Source organism: Gadus macrocephalus, chromosome 12 (assembly GCF_031168955.1).
Source record: "Gadus macrocephalus chromosome 12, ASM3116895v1".
NCBI lineage: Eukaryota > Metazoa > Chordata > Actinopteri > Gadiformes > Gadidae > Gadus > Gadus macrocephalus.
The window spans coordinates 11,859,468-11,881,183 of record NC_082393.1 but is presented as its reverse complement, the minus strand read 5'-3'; the positions used below and the strand labels follow the sequence as shown (position 1 = coordinate 11,881,183).

The 21,716-nt window shown below is 45.8% G+C and overlaps 1 protein-coding gene across 1 annotated transcript in view; it reads left to right on the top strand.

The window, feature by feature from the left end:
• Nucleotides 1–21,716, top strand: part of LOC132469551 (capping protein, Arp2/3 and myosin-I linker protein 3-like) — a 189,467-nt gene that overhangs the window by 11,750 nt on the left and 156,001 nt on the right. The window contains 9 exon segments of the mRNA XM_060067536.1: nt 423–498; nt 592–680; nt 778–872; nt 1,340–1,426; nt 2,207–2,325; nt 15,082–15,180; nt 15,644–15,725; nt 15,890–15,986; nt 16,762–16,816. Coding sequence (XP_059923519.1) covers nt 423–498; nt 592–680; nt 778–872; nt 1,340–1,426; nt 2,207–2,325; nt 15,082–15,180; nt 15,644–15,725; nt 15,890–15,986; nt 16,762–16,816 — 799 coding nt within the window.

Below are 21,716 nucleotides of genomic sequence, written 5' to 3'. Positions count from 1 at the left end.
CATGGGTCATCACTGGAGAGACTCAACGGACACAGCTGACATAGTTGCATGCACATCAACCGAGCCACCTCTAACCTAACTCACAAACATAACCATCCCTAACCTAATGCCTTAATATACGGATATCTAACCGAATACCTAAACACAACCATCTACCACCTAACAACGGAATGTTGCTATCTCAATCCTCATATCTAAACTTAAGCATCTCTCACTCACCTATTACCTGAACTTAACCATCGCTAACCTTATACCTGAATTTGACCAGCTCCTGGACTTCACTCTTTTTAAACCAATACCTAACCGTAACCATCTCAGCTGTATCCACGTGTAGCCTCTCCCGGATCATGACACATTAGAGCAGATATAGCTTGACTCAGAATCTGCACATCATTTGTGATGATCCGTCCTTGCTCTTACAGGGATTTGGCAGTCATTGTTGCATCGATGGCCTACAACAACTGGTTTACCAAACTGTATGTCAAAGACCTGCGGATAGTATGTATTCTTTTAATCTGAGGTTTGTTGGATTTTGCAGGATGGGGGATTGTATTTATTGTCTACTCAATCTGAGTGTTTATTTTGCCACAGGGGTCGGAGGTCACGGAGCAGGTCTTGCACACGCTCAGTAAGTCTTCAAGCCTGGAGGAGATCACACTGGAGAACGCTGGGTTAAAATCGTGAGTGAACTCCCACTTCCACATTATATTTAACTGTCTAAGGCTGTTTGCACCGTTGCACTGGCTGAATATTGCATTTAATTTTATGCTACCATAGGGACTTTCCACAGAAGATGTCAGTTGCTCTTTCAGAGAATCCAGCATCTGCCATCCACTCCCTCAACTTGGCCCATAACTCTCTGGACAATCAAGGTATAAGGAACAAGTCTCAGCTGAAGTGGAACTTAACAAAACATATCTAGTAGATAAACAAATGGGCACACTTCCACTTCTATTCATTATTCTGTGGGAAGTAGGAAATTCTGAAAACAATCTAACAATCTGCCCAGTTATAAACGATGCTTGTTTAAATTGTTCAACTGGAATATCCAGTTAATGTTTCTGTTCACGACCACCTAAAAATATATGTTGCAGCCACTCTTTCATCCATCCGTCCCTCCCAATTTCCCAAGAGGTATAAGACCTTGACCCTGAATCCTATCTGAGGCCCAGGGGCCTAATAGTATCCTAAGGCCTAAGTTTGTATCTGTGTTTGTTAAAAATTTGAGCATTGGCTTTGGCTTTGGCAGTACTTTCATTTCAAACCGTCAACCCAGGAAGCATATTTGCTCCTTGGCTTTGGACTAAATTGTGTTGATCTTCTTTCATGTGTGCTCTAGGTGTGTCCAACCTCATCCAGCAGGTGTGTCGCCTCAGCAAGGGACTCCGTCTGCTAAACCTTTCCAAGACCTCTCTCTCCTCCAAAGGTTAGACAAGGTCCATATTTCCCTTCTCTAGCCCTTTGAGACCAGATATTGAAGTTTGTGTTTTGCAATGAATATCAGTCTGGCCTTGAATGGGCAGCCATTTATTTGCACATATGGGCACAGCCTTACCATGTCCAAAAAACTCCTGCCAACCAGATTTATAACTGTTTTACTTTTTTGCTACCTTCGCTCTTGCCGGATCCTTCTGCAAGTAAATCAAAATATATTCTCCTCTAACAAAAGCAAATTTCTTACACGCACACACACTCACACACACACACACACACACACACACACACACACACACACACACACACACACACACACACACACGTATACACACACACCATCCCAGTCTACAGCTACCTCCATGTGTTTCTGTGGAGTCCTTGTTAAATAAATGAAGAACTCTGGAAGTTTTGGCGGAGTTCCATAGATCAATGGGATGATCCTCAGCACCATCATCATTGATACCCCCCAGTTTGTTATGGCTTCAACAGCTCAGTAAATGTATGGTAACCCTGGACTGGACTAAGTCGACTGCCTGCCAACAGTTGCTGTCTCTCCTCATTCTGTGTTGGCCATTGAGAAATGAGCAGTGTTACCTCAAACTCTGAAATGTTCACATAATGGCTGCTGCACACGCACATCACTATAGCTACCAGCTCGGAGGGAGGTGGGAATTATTATGCATGGCCGAAACATTTATTCTGTTCTTTTGTCTGTCTTTCTGTCTCCTCTCACCTATCTCCTCTATCACCATCTATCTCTTCCTCCCAGGAGTGGTGTCTCTTTCTCAAGCTATTTGCTCCAGTGATGAATATTCCAACTCTCTCTTGCATCTGGACCTGAGCAAGAACCCAGGACTGCTGTCCGGCGAAGACGTGTCGGTTAGTGTGTGACACACACACACACACACACACACACACACACACACACACACACACACACACACACACACACACACACACACACACACACACACACACACACACACACACACACACACCCGGTATCACGCCAAGGCGTAAAATAGATACGTTTGTCCACATCGCAAGGCGTGTTCAGGGTCACGCTTTGCCTGACCAAAGCGTCACCCTGAACACGCGTCCTTCTCCATTCGAAATGAATGGGGGAATAGCACCAACAGGGGGCGATACGTTCTCCTAGCATTTTGTGAAATTGTTACGTAGCCATATTAATCGTTATTATCTGAATGGGAAATGCAATATTTTAGGACAGATACACCATTGAACGTGTTTCTGATGACATTTCTAGCGAGAAATGTACATTTTCCTTGCATAATCTTCAGTCAGTGAATGTGTATGATCTTTATTAATCTTTATTATCTGAATGGGAAATGCAATATTTTAGGATCGATTCACCGTCAAACGTGTTTCTAATAACATTTCTAGCGAGAAATATACTTTTTACTTGCACAATCTTCAGTCAGTGATTGTTTCTGATCTTTAGTTTTATGGTTATTAGGAAGATTTAATCGGCTCGCTCACATGTTTCAACAACGTCAGGTTGCTAGGGACGCTGCTTTCGCTAAACTAGCAGCTCACGTGTTTCCTGCGTTTGTGTTATTAAACTGTTACTTTATGTAACTTTTAATGATATTGTAATAACCACAGGCGAGGTATTGAGCGAAGTAAGCTTGATAGCAGGTTTATTGGATTCCACAATCGGACAGGCAGGCACAGCTCCACCGGAAAACTACAACAACCAAAACTCCCGCCCGGAAGGAAACCCCCGGAACCCCCTCTCAGACTCTGTGACGTGAAACACGTTTATCTGAGAGCCAACCCAGTCGCCCAAAGCATACATTGACAGTGTACGTTTTCGTGAACACTGGATTACGTCGCATTTCAACATAAAATAGCGTGTTAGCACACATACACACACGCACGCACGCACGCACACGCACACACACACACACACACACACACACACACACACACACACACACACACACACACACACACACACACACACTAGGGATGTGTCGGTCGCGACTGATTCGTTACAACGAACGAATCCCGAACGTGAACGACAAGAATTGGTTCCCCAAAACAAGAAGAACTGGTTCTTTGATTCTTTTTTTTTTTTTAACATAAACCAAACATATGGTCACGTAAATAAAATATACAAACGAACAGAGCTCCGTCTCCCCGCGACTTCCATTGATTGAGTCTACAACTTTCTCAAAGATTCAGCCAATGAGAGGTAGCAATGGTGTTGGAATGGCACCTGGGTAAACCAATGACAAGGCGGTACCGTCGAATATGCGCGCTTTCTCTGTCTGACGTATCTTGGGTCATACCATTCGACTTATATATCCCCCTACATTTTTTCGAAAATAGACTTGACCTCCATCTGTTTATTGGATAAACGCATTTCCCAATCCCAGGAGTCTTTGCTCCATTCTACGTCAATTTAAGAACAAACAAAGAAATTAAACTGCAGTTCGTATTTTTTATTTATGACCATGCAAGTTCTGTAATGCCTGAACAATGAAGAATTAAATGTAAAGTAAAATAAAATTATAAATGTAAAACCATGAATGAAATATAGAGAGTAAGCAAGTGGTATAAATATTGGTGGGACGTTCAACATACTAAATAGCAGGCATCTCCAAACGGCGGACTGCGGTCTTGACGGTACTATCCGGACCCACGACCTATTAAGAAAAATATATTACATTTTTTTTGTTTTATTTTTTATTTTTTTTAAGATGTAATCTGACGTAACAAACGAATCAAAACGAACGAATCAAATAAACGAATCGTTATAGTGAACTGAACTGAAAGAACTAGTTCCCGGAAAAGAATAATTTTGCCCATCCCTAACACACACACACACACACTCAATGCATTTCGCTGCTAAAACAACAACTTGGGCTGCTTCTAGTACATTTTGGGTGGATTTTGAACGGTATGTGGGCAGGACGTTTTTTGCAGGCAGGACCTGGCAACCCTGCGCTGTTGCCCGAGGTGCAGAAATGCTCCGGAACAGATCTGGATCCACCATGGCCAAAATAATTGTCATGAATAGCATGAATAGATTCATGCATTATCATTCAACTTGAACGTCTGTTTTTACAGTATAGAGTGGTGGAGGGATGACGTATGTTGGCCATCCCGGAAGTGAGCGTCGACCTGGGTTTCCCTTGACAAAAAGCCAACGGTTTTTTCCATTGGATTTTGGATAATTGCAGAAAAATTAGCATCTTTGAAGCACCTCCACAAAAACTGAAAATAAATAAATAAATAAATAAAAATAACTGTGCTCCAAAGAACGAAATGTAAACCAATGCATTCTGAATGGGAGTGTTTCTCCGATTTTTCCATGCTACACAGAACGAAATGTAAACCCATGCAAATAAAGACTTCATGGTCATAATAATTTAAATATCATTATTCTCCTCAGTGTGTAGGGTGGTATTCTATTTTTTTCAACGGGGCTGCATCCAGTCACTTGACCGTCATGGTTGCTATGGTGGTTGCTATCGACCAGCCCCTCTAATCCTTACATGGCTCTAAAAACCACGCGGCAAAGGAGCTGCCGTCCATTGTGTTGTTTTTGTCGTAAACTAGGGTCCGATGGTTAAAAAATAGACAGATATTCCAAGGTATCCTTAAAAGGCAGCTTGGATGTTTTTATTTTCTGCAGTTTAGACTTCTTCTATAACCTATTTTTGAAAGCAAAACACCAAGCTCAATGATTTAACGAGGCAGGGTTATTTGAAACAATTTATTAAATAAATATTTGTGAGAGGTCATTCCTTCTCCTGAGTTTGCTTCCTATTTATGGCTAGTGTACAACCCTACTGTCCACAAGCATCACCCCCCCCTCCCCATATGGATTTGGAGAATTGTTGCCACGTCCCAGTGGTGGAGGTATCATATTGTAAAACTCTCAGGCCCCAAACCCACTATCATTGTCACCTTTTACAGACCACCAAAACCCTCCGCCGTTTTCCTCAATGAATTCTCATCACTACTTACATCTGTATGTGCAATGTCCCCCACTGTTATCCTCCTTGGTGATTTCAACATCCACATTGACAACCCATCCTGTACTTTTGCTAATGACTTCACATCACTTCTGGACTGTCTTGGCATTACGCAACATGTCAACCTCCCAACCCATAACAAAGGTCACATTCTGGATTTAATCTGCTGCACTGACATCACTCCCACTAACCTTGTTGTCATTGATTTCCCCATCTCCGACCACAAAGCTGTACTTTTTGACATTCATACCCAACTACACAAAACCAAGGAACAACGGACCATCTCCTTCAGAAACATCAAACTTATCAACACCACAGACCTCTCCACCATGATCAGCTCCTACCCCAACCCTCCCCCAGCTTCCTCCCTGACTGACCTGGTGACTCACTACAATAACTGCCTCTCCTCCTCCCTCACCACCCTGGCCCCCCTGAAAACCCGCTCAGTCTCATTCACCCACACTGCTCCCTGGTTCACTCCTCATCTGCGCAAGCTCAAAGCCACTGGTCGTCGACTGGAGCGACTCTACAATAAGACTCAACTCACTGTACACCGCCAAATGTATTCGGACCACCTCCATCACTACAAGAATGCCCTCACCACTGCCAAAACCTCATACTACTCCAACCTCATCAACACTGGTACAGGCAACAGCAGAGTCCTCTTCTCAACAGTCAACCACCTACTTCAGCCTCCTAAATCTCTCCCTCCAGATATTTCCACCACCCAATGCACTGCGTTCCTTGACTTCTTCAGCTCTAAAATCAACACCATTCACCAACAACTGGCCTCATCTCGCACCCCCTCTGATGACCCACCCTGGATGATCACCTCTGGCCAACCTCTCATCAGCCTCTCTGACTTCACCCTAGTAACAGAACAGACCGTTTCAGAACTCATCCGCAAAGCCAAAACCACCACCTGTCAGCTCGATCCTCTTCCCACCTCCCTTGTCAAAGCATGTCTTCCGTCCATCTCCCACATGATCACCAACATAATTAACTCCTCCCTCACTACTGGTACTGTACCCCCCACTCTCAAGCTGGCTGCCATCACTCCCATCCTGAAAAAACCTGGTGCTGACTCAACTGACCTTAACCATTACCGGCCCATCTCCAATCTCCCTTTCATCTCCAAAACACTTGAAAGGGTGGTTGCCGCACAACTACAGTCCCACCTCGACATTAACAATCTCCATGAACCGTTCCAATCTGGCTTCCGTCCAAAACACAGCACTGAAACAGCCCTAGTCAAAATCACCAACGACCTCCTCCTTGCAGCCGACTCTGGATTACTCACCATTCTCATCCTCCTCGATCTCAGCGCAGCATTCGACACCATCTCCCACCCTCTGCTCCTTGACCGCCTAGCTGGTATTGGGATCACTGGTGCTGCACTCTCCTGGTTTACATCCTACCTCACCGGCCGTCAACAATTTGTTCAACTAAGCAACCACAAGTCTGGGTGTTCAGGTGTCTCACTGGGTGTCCCCCAGGGGTCAGTCTTGGGTCCACTCCTCTTCACCACTTACCTCCTCCCGCTGGGCACACTCCTCCGTCACCATGGGGTCCATTTTCACTGCTACGCTGACGACACACAGGTCTACATCTCCACCAAACCCACCGCTGCCATCCCCCCCACCTCCCTCATCACGTGCCTGGAAGAGATCCGGAGCTGGTTGAGCAGGAACTTCCTGAAACTCAATGGAAACAAGACCGAGGCCCTGCTCATCGGATCCAAATCCACCCTCACTAAATCACCACACACCCCAGCTCCACTCATAATTATCGATGGATTCCCAGTACCCTTCTCCTCCAAAGTCAAGAGCCTCGGCGTCATCCTGGACAACACCCTCTCATTCGCACCCCATATTCACAACATCACCCGGACTGCATTCTTCCACCTCCGCAACATCGCCAGACTCCGCCCATCACTGACCCAATCCAGCACTGAAATCCTAGTTCACTCATTTGTCACATCACGCATAGACTACTGCAACGCCCTCCTCACCGGACTCCCCACCAAACTCATCAACAGACTGCAGATCATTCAGAACTCAGCCGCCCGGATCATCACCCGCACCAAATCATCTGACCACATCACCCCTGTCCTCATTCAACTTCACTGGCTCCCAGTACACTACCGTATCCAATACAAAACCCTACTCCTCACCTACAAAGCTCTCCACAACCTAGCCCCCAGTTATCTCTGCGACCTCCTCCAAGAATACACTCCCTCCCGCTCCCTCTGCTCAACCTCTGCTGGACTACTATGTATCCCCACATCACGACTCACTACAATGGGTGCCCGGTCATTCAGCTGTTCAGCACCCAGGCTCTGGAACTCCCTCCCCCCACACATAAAACAGTCAGACACCATTACAACCTTCAAGTCACAACTCAAAACTCACCTGTTCAAACTCGCACACAACGTCTAACTGATCACTGTTTTGATTGTTTTGTTTTGTCTTGTTTTTGTTTTATTTATTTCTTATTGCTTATGTTTATTTATTATTATTATTTTTTTTTTTTTCCACAATGTCTTGTTTTTTAAAAAATGTATGATGACTATATGCTCTGTAAGGTGACCTTGGGTGTCTTGAAAGGCGCCTCTAAATGAAATGTATTATTATTATTATATAATATGAAAGAGGGCATTCAATAATACTACAATGATCATTAGGAGGCCGAAGCCCTAAAGGAAGTGATGCAATAGGTGACTGGGTCGACAACATTTAAGTAAGCTGTACTTTGACGTCTCTTATATATCAAAGGGGGTCTCAAAGGACGCATACGCTTCAACCTGTGGCTCCAGCCCTACAGGAAATGACTCAGCAAGTGCTCCATCTCGTTGCACCTGCACCCAGCGGCTCGCTTGCAAGATTTTGGCCTGAAGTTCTTCCCAGACCTACACCCTAGCCATCCAACACGCATATCTGAGAATCAGGCTTCTCTTTAATAATGACAAAAAGTAAGAGAAATACACATTAACTTTTTGTTATCTCATAAGCGGCGTGGTGCCGGCTCCTTTTGACCTTTTGACCCCAGACTTCAAAAACGTGGCCACAGGCCAGCTGTGTTTTCACACCTTAAGCCACAAATGTACACCTCCATCCCACAAAAAATGGGGACTAGAAACTAACCTCTGTCTTATGTACATTTACTGTACTGTTGGAGGTCACGCCCCTTTTCGGGCCTTTTCGAGATAGCTAGGGAGGCTAAAATGTTTACACACATTTCCCGGGTTTGGAGTTCTAGCCCTTAGAGAAAAAAAGTTTTCCCAAATGGATTGTCATTTGGACAAAGCCCCTCAGAAGTGTTACCTGCAATACCTAATGGTTCAGAATGTGGTGGAAAAACAGTTTTTGAGATAGGAACGTCCTACCGCCCTGAAATTTGAATACCTTATTCTAAGCCCTAACTGGGACCCCCGCACTGAAACTTGGCCCGGTCGGACCCCGAGGGCAGGAAGGGGTGGCCCTTCCTGCCCGAAACTTGGCCCAGTCGGACCCCGAGTGCAGGAAGGGGGGGCCTGGACTTTCACAATCCTCGCTCGGTGACTGTAAAGGATGTTTGGTCGGATGTTATGACGAAGAATAATAATGTGAATGGGAATATTCTATAAATGTCTTGATATCATCTTTCGTCTCAACACTTCTGCTGCAGCCGCTTAAAGTCTCACTCCGAGAACCTTAAAATATGAATCAATCCATTAGAAGTATTAAAATATCTTCCCGGAGGCGTAACGGGGCAAACAAGGTGTCCTTTGACATCTACGTTTCGAGGCGATTGCAACAGTGCCACACATGATCATATTTGAATATGTTTCGGGGTTGTAATTAGCTGTCGATTTTGGAGGCCTTTATCAATAATGACCAGCTCTAGATTTGCTTCCCGATGGAGATTTTTGACAAATTACATGTTATTTAGCATCTACACGTTAAGCTGAGTCCAATAAGTTCAAGCTCGCCCTCTTGCCACACCGAGATCATGTCCTAGACCATATGTACCATGTAAAATACATGTTACCATTTGCTAGAGTGTCATGCTTGGTGTCATTGGACTCAGCTCAACGTGTAGATGCTAAATAACATGTCATTTGTCACAAATTTCTATCGGGAAGTAAATCAATAGCTGCTCATTATTGATTAAGGCCTCCAATTTCGACAGCTAATTACTACCATTAAACATGTTCGAATATGCTCATGTGTGTCACCGTTGCAATCGCCTGGAAGCGTAGATGTTGAAGGACACCTTGTTCGCCCTCTTAGGCCACCGGGAAGATATTTACATACTTCTGATTGACTAATGAATTGATTCAGCTATTCCCTCAGAAGTCTGGGGTCAAAAGGTCAAAAGGAGCCGGCACCACGCCGCTCATGAGACAACAAAAGTTTATGTGTATTTCTCTCATAACTTTTTGTCATTATTAAAGAGAGGCCTGATTCTCAGATATGCAGGTTGGATGGCTACGGTGTAGGTCTGGGAAGAACTTCAGGCCAAAATCTTGCAAGCGAGCCGCTGGGTGAGGTGCAACGAGATGGAGCACTTGCTGAGTCATTTCCTGTAAGCCACAGGTTGAAGCGTATATGCGTCCTTTGAGACCCCCTTTGATATATAAGAGACCTCAAGGCTTACTTAAATGTTGTCGACTCAGTCACCTATTGCATCACTTCCTTTAGGGCTTCGGCCTCCTAATTGATCATTGTAGTATAATTGAATGCCCTCTTTCATGTATATGATACCTCCACCACTGGGACGTGGCAGCAATTCTCCAAATCCATACGGGGAGGGGGGGGGGGGTGATGCTTGTGGACAGTAGGGTTGTACACTAGACATAAATAGGAAGCAAACTCAGGAGAAGGAATGACCTCTCATAAATATTCATTGAATAAATTGTTTCAAATAACCCTGCCTCGTTAAATCAATGAGCTTGGTGTTTTGCTTTCAAAAATAGGTTATAGAAGAAGTCTAAACTGCACAAAATAAAAACATCCAAGCTGCCTTTTAAGGATACCTTGGAATATCTGTCTATTTTTTAACCATCGGACCCTAGTTTACGACAAAAACAACACAATGAAAGGCAGCTCCTTTGCCGCGTGGTTTTTAGAACCATGTAAGGATTAGAGGGGGCGGTCGATAGCAACCACCATAGCAACCATGACGGTAAAGTGACTGGATGCAGCCCCGTTGAAAAAAATAGAACATTTCGTTCCTTGGAGCACAGATATTTTTATTTATTTATTTATTTTCATTTTTTGAGGAGGTGCTTCAAAGATGCAAAATTTTTCTGCAATAATCCAAAATCCAATGGAAAAACCTGTGGGCTTTTTGTCAAGGGAAACCAGGGCGACGCTCACTTCCGGGTTGGCCAACATACGTCACCCCTCCACCACGCTATACTGTAAAAACACATGTTCAAGTTGAATGATAATGCATGAATTTATTCTTTATTCTGCCATAGAATTTATTTAAGGGGGGGGGGGGGCATACAAGTCTTTTGGCCATAGTGGATCCAGATCGGTTCCGGAGCATTTCAGCAGCTCGGGCAACAGCGCAGGGTTGCCAGGTCCTGCAAAAAACGTCCTGCCCACATACCGTTCAAAATCCACCCAAAATGTCCTAGAAGCAGCCCAAATAAAAAGGATATTCCACCTTGGCCAACGTTTTCAAAGTAATAATAATTGAGGGAATATCTGTTGTTGTTGTTTTAGCAGCGAAATGCATTGTGTGTGTGTGTGTGTGTGTGTGTGTGTGTGTGTGTGTGTGTGTGTGTGTATAACACGCTATTTTATGTTGAAATGCGACGTAATCCAGTGTTCACGAAAACGTACACTGTCAACGTATGCTTTTGGCGACTTGGTTGGCTCTCAGATATACGTGTTTCTAACAAGATGATATCATTAAAAGTTAGGCTACATAAAGTAACGGTTTAATAACACAAACGCAGGAAACACGTGAGCTGCTAGTTTAGCGAAAGCAGCGTCCCTAGCAACCTGACGTCGTTGAAACATGCGAGCGAGCCGATAAAATCTTCCTAATAACTATAAAACTAAAGATCAGACGTAATCACTGACTAAAGATTATGCAAGTAAAAAGTATATTTCTCGCTAGAAATGTTATTAGAAACAAGTTTAACGGTGATTCGGTCCTAAAATAGGCCTATTGCATTTCCCATTCGATTAATAAAGAAAACCAAGCCCGAGCCCGTGCACGTTCTGTCCGAGCCCGGCCCGCCCCGCCCCGACAGATTAACTGTAATTATGAGCCCGAGCCCGATTTCAACCCAAATTATTTTTTTGATACATAGCCTATGTAACTTTGTTCACATTTAGTCTACTCTGCTAAATATATATGTAAGGGATAATGCATAGAACGCCGGTCATTATCGGGAAAATAAGCCCCACCAGGGCGAACAGTACACCGACGCGCAGCGAAGGTGTCTTGCTTCGCCCTGAAGGGTCTTATTTTCGATATTGACCGGCGACGTTCTATACATTAGCCTGCTTATTACACGGCTACTGCCAAAACGAAAAAATAACTTCACATGCTGTGTCTTTTTTTACAATTTATTCGTTACCAGCATTCGTAGTGTTGATCAGCAGAGGGGTTGACAAGTCACCGGACCCATGCAAGTGAACGGAGCGTTCCACGGCATTGAGAAGACCCGTGTAATAAAGACCTAGGCTATAATATTTCTGTTTATGGCATAGATTTCTCCTCAGATTAGGCTAATAAACCAATGATAAAATAAAAATAAAAACGCTCGATCAAAGGCCCGGCCCGAGGATAGTGGTGGGAAATACCGGCCCGCGGGTCGGGTCGGGTCGGGTCGGGTCGGGCTCGGGCTCGGGCAGAGAATCTAAACACTGACTGGAACTACTTAGCAGGTGTCTGTAGGCCTATATCAGGAGATAATACACACCCTGCAGCCAATCAGAATACGAGTATTCCCCCAGACTGTGGTATAAACAATATTATTCACGAGTTATAATCAACCCCTACACATCAATATTAATGATAACCCATTATTATACGGTATGATTTCTAGATGTCACGTCCGCTCGCGACACTGGACTTGCGAGGCATCGACGCGGACTTCCATTCACATAGCCAAAAACAAGACAATAGATCTATGGCTAGATCAAAACATCAAGACATACAATTCTAAAAAGAACAGATGAAGCAGCTACCCTTTTTTCCTTCGCGGTTTGCCTGAGCAGCGCACCTGCATCTAATATATCCGTGAATTGTCACAATTTCTCAGAATCAAAGGTGAAAGTAGAAACGGGTGGCCTAAAGCTGTCATATTGTTCACAGACAAGTTTAAGTAGAAACGGGTGGCCAAAAGCTGTCATATTGTTAGTTATCACAGACAATTTTTTAACAATAAATGTTCTGTACGGAGCTCCTTAAAGCTAGGGTGGGCGATTTTGGAGAAAACAGCCGTTGAGATTCCGTCGCGTACTCTCTGGCCCGTCCCTGCCACGCTACCTGCTGTAGCTCCTCCCACCGAACGTCAGTTATGCGCGTTCATGTGAATTCAGTTACATTGATAGGAAGACGAAACACCATGTCCGATTCCGAGGTAATTAAACATTAGTGCTGATTGCTACATAAGTACATATATAGCATCAACATCTTACTCACAGACATACCATGTATGTTATCTTAAAATCATTGCCATTGCGCTGGTAGGCCTAAGAAAGGTAGCTGTATCAGCCAAGCAAGATAGCAAACTAATTGCAACTGTAGTTCGTTAGCATAAGAACAAAAGAACAAAAAACAAAAAAACAAAAACAAAACCTCCTTCTCCATGATAACAGAATTCTTCTAGGTCTCCCTCTTATCAATATTGACAATCGATATGATCTCTTTACTGTCGTTGTCCATCATTGTGTATGTACAGTTCTGTGCTGAAAAAATATATATATTTGTTAAAATAACACAGAAAGCCAGATTACACACAAGGAAACCGTCACTTCAAAGCGATCGCGAAACTGAGCTAGGCTGCTGCTAGCTTGCAACAACGTTATAACAATACATGGAATATCATATGCTAGACTTCCCTCGCAGTGCTTATCTTGGCAGTTGTGTCAACGTAGCTTTTATACAAACGTGACTCGGACATTATCCACAGTTGAGTTGAAGCCTAGGCCACGTGTTAGCACAATCTCTGTGTTATTCCGACAGCCAGGGTTGGTGTGACCATAACTAACCTATAAAACGGACCGGGAAAAGAACCATCGGCTGATGCAAGACATCCTACAGAACCGTATTGAAATGGTTACATTACAGAACCGTAATGTAACGGTTATCGTGGCTTTGCTTAGTAAAAAACCATACCAGCCGACACTTTACATATTCATCGCAATATACCATGGAGGGATAGCACAATTCCTTACCTGTCTATAAGAAATATAGCCATCTCAGCGTCCGATTTTAAGTTTCTCCGGTCACGTAACTCTCTCCATCGCTCATAAGCCACGCCGATGTTTACTCTGGTTTTATTTCGAGCTCTCTCCGCCTCCCTTTTAGTAGCTGTCCTTTCAACAAGTGTCTTTCCTCTTTTTTTCTCTGTCTTAGTGGTGTTAGTTGATGGTATCCGGGGAATGGGAAATTTATGGGCCGTTGATGAAGACACGGCTATTCATTTGTTGTCCGCCGTAGTAGTACAAAACTGTCAGACCGCTAGGCTCGTGAACGCTCACGCAGGGACGCACCAACGTCGTTGCCAAGGTGACCGGACAGTCCCACAGCCAATAAGAACGGAGAATCGGAGCCTCGCTCGGATTGGTCAAAGTGTACATGAGCGGTGGCAATTTTTGGGTGCGGCCCACAGAGGCAGGGGAGAGCAATGTTATGAGCAGATATTCTCAGAGCACTTCACCTACATATAGCTGACTGGCTATTAGGACAGTTTTGCCAAATATTACAGTAAAGAAATTACCCACCCTAGCTTTAAGGGACATTAGGGAGAACGCTCCCGGACAGAACCTTAGTTTGGAGGTTGTGTTTAGTGACACGACAAATACTCCCAATTGAAATACATGGGTTTGAAATTTGTGCTTTTTGACACGAGATTTTTGAAAATACGTGTCCCTGATCACGTTTCAATAGATTAAATAACGTGACAGTGTCACGTATTTTCGTGAGACCGGGTTGCCCTTTCAGGGAATGTGACCGAAACTTAAACAAAAAGAAATAGGTCAACTGAGTTGTAGCCAATGATGAACATTTGGGTAGATTGCAAGTATGTAATATGCAATGATTCGACGACAGAACCCCTGAGTGTTTGATCACATGGGAAAACAACTATTAGCTGATACTAATGGTTGATGCTACAGGGATTTGAAGACATACTATCTTGTTAAACCCCATTGTTACTACTGCCACAAATTCTTCTTATGACTTGGTAGCATCTACAGAAATCAGGGTTAGCCCCGGCAAAGTGAAATACTACCTAAAACAGTAAAATTACGCCCTGGGGTGCGTTGTACATCGCCAATAGACATATTATTTTCAAAGTCAACGTTTTGTTGCCTGTATTATTCCTTAAACACAATTCACTTTATTGTTTAGGACGAAGAGAGAAACTATCAGTTTTGTACATGTTTTTGTCTGTGCTTCTACTTGACTGGTGGACTGGCTCATTGTGTCTGCCAGGTCTCTGCTGACAGGACTGGTCACCAACCCCCACATCAATGAACTACACCTGGACCTCAGTGGCTGTGAGGTCAGTTGGTTACAATCTGTCAACCCATTTGCAGGCTGAGATGACAAAGAACATGTTGCAACTGTCAATCCTGAACATTGTACATCATTACATTTTCAAATGACAACCCCAGAGATGGCTTTGACAGGAAGCATTTGGAATTGTTTTTCTTCTAATCGTTGGAGTCATGCTCAGGGATTTCTTTGTGCGTGTTTTAATTACTTGCTTTTGTCTTGTTATTACATTTACAATCAATATTTTATTTCCTATCTTTTTATTAAACATTATATTTTATGTTAAAATATTTAATAATTCATAGTAATCACAAATTAAAATAGCGCAAAGGATTTCCAGGGGTTATAAAATATTATTATGGCATGTAGTACTCCACAAAATCTTCTGACATTTGATTAGGCAATGTTTGGTTTGGCTTGATGACCCTTTAACCACCAACCATTGTTCCCTCCTTCCCTGCCCCCTTCAGCTGAGATCTGCAGGGGCTGCCGTGATCCAGGAGCTTTTCCCCAGGGTGTCCTCAATCGCAAGCCTGGATATCTCTGATAATGGTAGGCTGGCACTCTGATCCTCCACACCAGCCCTCTCTGACCTACAATTATTCCAGACACCATGGCTTTGTGGAGGATGGACGTGTGTGTGTGTGTGTGTGTGTGTGTGTGTGTGTGTGTGTGTGTGTGTGGGGGGGGGGGGGGGGGGGGGTTTGTGTGTGTAGGTCTAGACGGAGACCTGTTTTCGGTCCTGCCAGCCCTCTCCAGACATCCTTCCCTCAAGCACCTTCATCTGGGCAAAAATTTCAACATCAAGAGCAGGTAGTTCTGTCCTTAGGAACTATTTGTGTTAGGACCACCTTTTTTCGTAATGTATTTTGGTAAGGGTTGTTGGTGTGTCTGGCAGAATTACTAGATTTATAAACATAGACGGTCAATTGGCTTTTGTTATATTAGCAGCAGTATTATTAAAATGAATCTGAATGATGGCTGCATTGGCCCATTAAAGTCTCAATTTCAAATTAAATAAATTCAGAGATACAAAAATCATCTATTAAGAAAATCTACTTGATTATCAACACGCTTTCACTGAACTTGACTGAACATGGGGGCATTTGTGAAACCAGTTTGTTTAATCGAATCCTTGGGCAATGCAATCCAACATCGAGAAAAACAGCAGTGGCAGGGCAACTAGGGCAGCCACCAGGGGAGACTGTATTATACAGTATAGACGTAGTAAGTTTGGCCAAACAATCTTCTCATACGGGCCTCAAATAACTGGAACTGAATTCTTACTGAACTAAGAGAAAGCGCTGCTTTCTATCATTTAAAACAAAACTTAAGAGATGGATTCAAAACAGCCAAAACTGCAATCAACAAAAGCTGATCCTAAGTACTGCACTTATTTATTTTTAATGCCTCTTTTCTCTCTTTTTTGCTTACCCCGGCAAATTTACATTTTGAGTGTAAACTAAAAATGTCAATTGATATGCATTGTCCCTTTTAAATAAATAAATAAATAAATAACAATTTAAACAGAAAAAACTCCTGTGGAGTCATCTTAGCTGAACCATCTCGCCCCCCTCTCTCCCTCCAGGGTTCTGGACGAGGTCCTGCAGAAGCTGGTTCTGCTCATTCAGGAGGAGGACTGCGTGAGTGATAATGCAGTGTCAGCACTCAAAACTTTCCAGTCCTCCTCATATATTAAAGCAATAATGATAACAAATACAATATTCTAAATAATAAATTACTTTTTTTTTTTCTTTAGTTCGTCCGTGAACTTACATTTACGTTTAGGCATGGCTGCAGATGTAATGTGCTGTTGTAAACAGAGTGGAAGCGGCAAGGTGCTCAATGTTGCCAGATTGGAAATGGCAAAGTAACGTACCAAAGGCCCAAAATTGTCGTATTTGGAGGATAATTATCGTGGCTCTGGCAACCCTGAGATCGGTCGCCCAATGACAGACTCTCTCTACAGTCAGCTCGCGCAAGAAGGTGGAACGTAAGGGAGATACCATTTCCAGAACTTGGAAGGCCGTAATAACCATAGACATATACAATGGTAATAACTAGTAGGTTATGTGAAAGACCCAGAAACACAAATATGCGACGAGGCAAAAAAATTAATAATAATAATAACAATAATATTTTATTTATTTTTTGCGACGAGGCAAAATACCGGACGTTTTTGGAATCCCTGCCGGACGCATTTTTTAGGTCTCGAAAAGAGGACATGTCCGGGAAAAAGAGGACGTCTGGTCACCCTACCTAATAACCGGCTTAATTGACCTCTTCCCTCGTCGAGGAGAATTTCTCTGAGGTTCAACTTCCTCAGCTGATACAACTGGATCTTTATCTGATACAGTTCTACCTCGTTGTCCAACAGGTGTATCTGCATCGTTACCAGTATTAACAATATCATCACTCTCATTAGCAAGGACATGTTCAGGCTCTGATATCACCTCAGACTCAACCTCACTCTCCTCTGGATCAGATGCAGTTTGTTGTTCATCAGCAGTGTCCACTACTGGCATGACATCATCCCTGCTTCTCTGAAAACCACGAGTACAGGAATCAGGAGGTTCAGATCTCCATCTGTAAACGGGTCTAATTTCACATTCAGAATCACTAGTGTCCTCATCAACTAAGTAGCGGTCTGGTTGTCTCAAACTAGGACTCTTAGGTAAAACAGATTTTCTTTGAGTCCTACTCACAGATCTTGCGACCGGCAATGGAGCATCCTGCTCATCATCAGCTATCCGGACCAGCTCACCAATAGGCAAAATATTGTCTCTGTGTAGGGTTCCAAGTTTCCCCAGGCTTTACTCTGTACGCAGGCAAGTCAGGTAGCTTTTCAACCACCACATAAGGTAGAGCGTTCCAACAGCTCTGTAACTTATGCTTTCCCTTCAAGCCCAAAATTTTCAAGAGTACTCTGTCCCCCTTGGCTAAAACTTGGTTGCGCATGACCTTTTCGTAGTTCCTTTTGTTTCGCAAATGAACTTGTGTAGCTGACTTGGCAGAAAGTTCATATGCACTCTGTAAGTCCTCTTTCAACTCTTCTACATAACGTGAATGACTGACCGATCCCTGCTTATCAGTGCCAAAACACACATCAATTGGCAATCTAGCCTCTCTTCCAAACATAATGTAATAGGGGGAAAACCCTGTGGCATCGCTCTTAGTGCTATTGTATGCATGCACTAGTTGACTCACATGACGGCTCCACTGTCTCTTATGTGTGTCCCTCAAAGTCCCCAGCATTGAAAGCAGCGTTCTGTTCAAACGTTCAGGCTGGGGGTCCCCCTGGGGATGATAGGGAGTCGTTCTGGACTTTCGGATCCCCAACGTCCTCAAAAGTTCTTTGATCAATCGGCTTTCAAAATCACGGCCCTGATCCGAGTGAATTCGAGCCGGGAGGCCATAATGCACAAAGAACCTTTCAACCAAGACTTTGGCCACTGTTATTGCTCTTTGATCTTTAGTCGGGTATGCTTGCGCGTAGCGACTGAAATTATCTGTAACGACGAGTATGTTACCATATCCACTTGAGTCTGGTTCCAAAGACAAGAAATCGATACAAACCAGCTCCATAGGTCCACTAGAGGTAATTTGATGTAACGGAGCAGCTTGGGAACAAGGGCTCTTCCACGTTACACACCTCCCACAGTTACCTATGTATCTCTCAACAGCCTGAGACATTTTCGGCCAGTAAAACCTTTCCCTTACCAGGTCTACAGTTCTCTCTACCCCCAAGTGTCCCATATCATCATGTAAAGCACGAATCACAGGCAATCTGAACTCCTTGGGCAGTAGCAACTGACGTCTTTCTTTTCCGGAGGCTTTGTTTGTAATTCTGTACACTAGTCCGCCTTGAACACGGAATTTCGGACTCTCACGTTTCAGCAAACCTACTTCAGGGTCAGTCTGGCTTAAATTAGCTGGCCACTGGCCAGTGTTCAGGGCCTCTCTAACCACCTTGAGTACACTGTCCTCCAGTTGCGCTTTTCGCAAGTCTTCTGTTAGGGGGGTTGCGGGTGCAGGCAGGCAGGTAAGACCCAGACGCAGACGGTTTCAGGAAACGGCACTTTATTGAAGCCTAAAGGCTAAGGCACAGGAATCAGGGAACTCGGGAGACAACAGGGAACTCGGGAGACAACAGGGAACTCGGAAGACGCAGGACTAACAACCACAGCAAACCACAAGCAACCACAATGACAGCACAAGGAACAAAGGAAAGACGAGGGCTTAAATAACGATGAACGAGGAACGAGGAACAGCTGAGACACATTAGGGGAGGGAACAGTAATCAACACAGGAGGGAAACACAGGGAAACACACACACCCTGACAGTACCCCCCCCCTTAAGGGTCGACTCCCAGGCGACCCACGACAAGCAAAAAACAAAGAAAGTCAAACCCAAAACGGGTGGGTGGAGGGGCGCCAGGAGGGGGGAATCAAAAAAAAAAATGGACTGGGGCAGAGCCGAGGGACGTCAGGCGGGCGGCCAGAAAACTGCCCCAGGGCAAGGCAGGGAGCCTCAGGCGGACGGCCTGGGGGGCAAGCAGAGGCAGAGTGAAGGCGGAACCCTTCAGGAGGCCGGCGGCAAGGACGAAGAGGGCTCAGTCCCTCAGGAGACCTGCAGTGGCACAGAACCCCCTCAGAAGGCTGGCAGCGGTGAAGGCGGAACCCTTCAGGAGGCCGGCGAAGGCGAGGTAGAGGGCGGGTCCCCTCAAGAGGGAGGCCAGGTAGAGGGCGGGTCCCCTCAGGAGGAAGGCCAGGTAGAGGGCGGGTCCCCTCAGGAGGCAGGCCAGGTAGAGGGCGGGTCCCCACAGGAGGAAGGCCAGGTAGAGGGCGGGTCCCCACAGGAGGCAGGCCAGGTAGAGGGCGGGTCCCCTCAGGAGGAAGGCCAGGTAGAGGGCGGGTCCCCTCTGGAGGAAGGCCAGGTAGAGGGCGGACCCCCTCTGGAAGGCGGGACCCCTCAGGAAGGCAAGGTAGAGGGCGGGTCCCCTCTGGTGGAAGGCCAGGCAGAGGGCGGGTCCCCTCTGGTGGAAGGCCTTGAAGGGGACCCCCCCTCGGCAAGGTGTGGAGGAGGGCCCCCACAGGCAGGAACGGAGGGCGTGCCTCCCCTGGACGGTCTGGAGGGCGGACCCCCTCCGGCAGGAGCAGAGGCCGGTCTCCCTCAGGAAGGAGCAGGGGGCGGGCCCCCTCAGGCAGGAGCAGAGGCCGGTCCCCCTCTGGAAGGAGCAGGGGGCGGGCCCCCTCAGGCAGGAGCAGAGACCGGTCCCCCTCTGGAAGGAGCAGGGGGCGGGCCCCCTCAGGCAGGAGCGGGGGGCGGACCACCTCAAGCAGGCGAAGAGGCCGGTCCCCCTCTGGAAGGCTAGGAGTGGGCTCAGGAACCGGACAGGGCTCAGGGACCAGAGTCAGTGCGGGAGCTGGAGTGCCAGGAGGAACCGGGTGGTACCCCAAACTCACCACCCCCACTCTGATTGTCCGTAAGGGAGGAGGCTGGTAGCTGGGAACCGGGGGCAGAGGCTGGTAGCGGGGAACCGGGGGCAGAGGCAGGTAGCTGGGGATCAGAGGCTGAGAGCAGGGAACCGGGGGCAGAGGCTGGTAGCGGGGAACCGGAGGCAGAGGCTGGTAGCGGGGAACCGGGGGCAGAGGCTGAGAGTAGGAGCGTGGAGGCTTAGGCCGGTCACCAAAGTCCGGTGGCAGTGGCATGTAGCTCTCCGGCCAAAAGGTTGTGGGGTTGAGCAGCTCGACTGCCCACTCGGGTAAGGCGTCCTCCAACTCTGGCCTTGACGCAACAGCCCTGCACATACGCCCCAACACAGCCTCCTGCTCCTTCCTGCTGGGAATGTTCTCCCAGCCATCCATGGCTAGGATTATCGTCACCAACAAATCCTCCAACTCACGGAAAAACAGAGCGTCCGCTGGGTCCAAACTTGGTGCTGTCATTCTGTTAGGGGGGTTGCGGGTGCAGGCAGGCAGGTAAGACCCAGACGCAGACGGTTTCAGGAAACGGCACTTTATTGAAGCCTAAAGGCTAAGGCACAGGAATCAGGGAACTCGGGAGACAACAGGGAACTCGGGAGACAACAGGGAACTCGGAAGACGCAGGACTAACAACCACAGCAAACCACAAGCAACCACAATGACAGCACAAGGAACAAAGGAAAGACGAGGGCTTAAATAACGATGAACGAGGAACGAGGAACAGCTGAGACACATTAGGGGAGGGAACAGTAATCAACACAGGAGGGAAACACAGGGAAACACACACACCCTGACATCTTCTCGGGTGAACTGTTCCAGACTACCCAGATTGAGATGAGTTGCAAAAGCATACAACTCAGGAACACCTTCTGCAGGGATACCTAGTCTATCTGCTACACGCACCTCCCCGTCAGGTGACTCCAGTACGTGTGCATAACCACAGATGGCCCTCACGTCACCCTGTGACAGCTTTTTCCAGGGCTCAGTGTCCTCGTCAATCCAAATCCGGGAAAGCAAATCGGCGTCAACATTAGTTTTACCAGGGCGATATTTGAT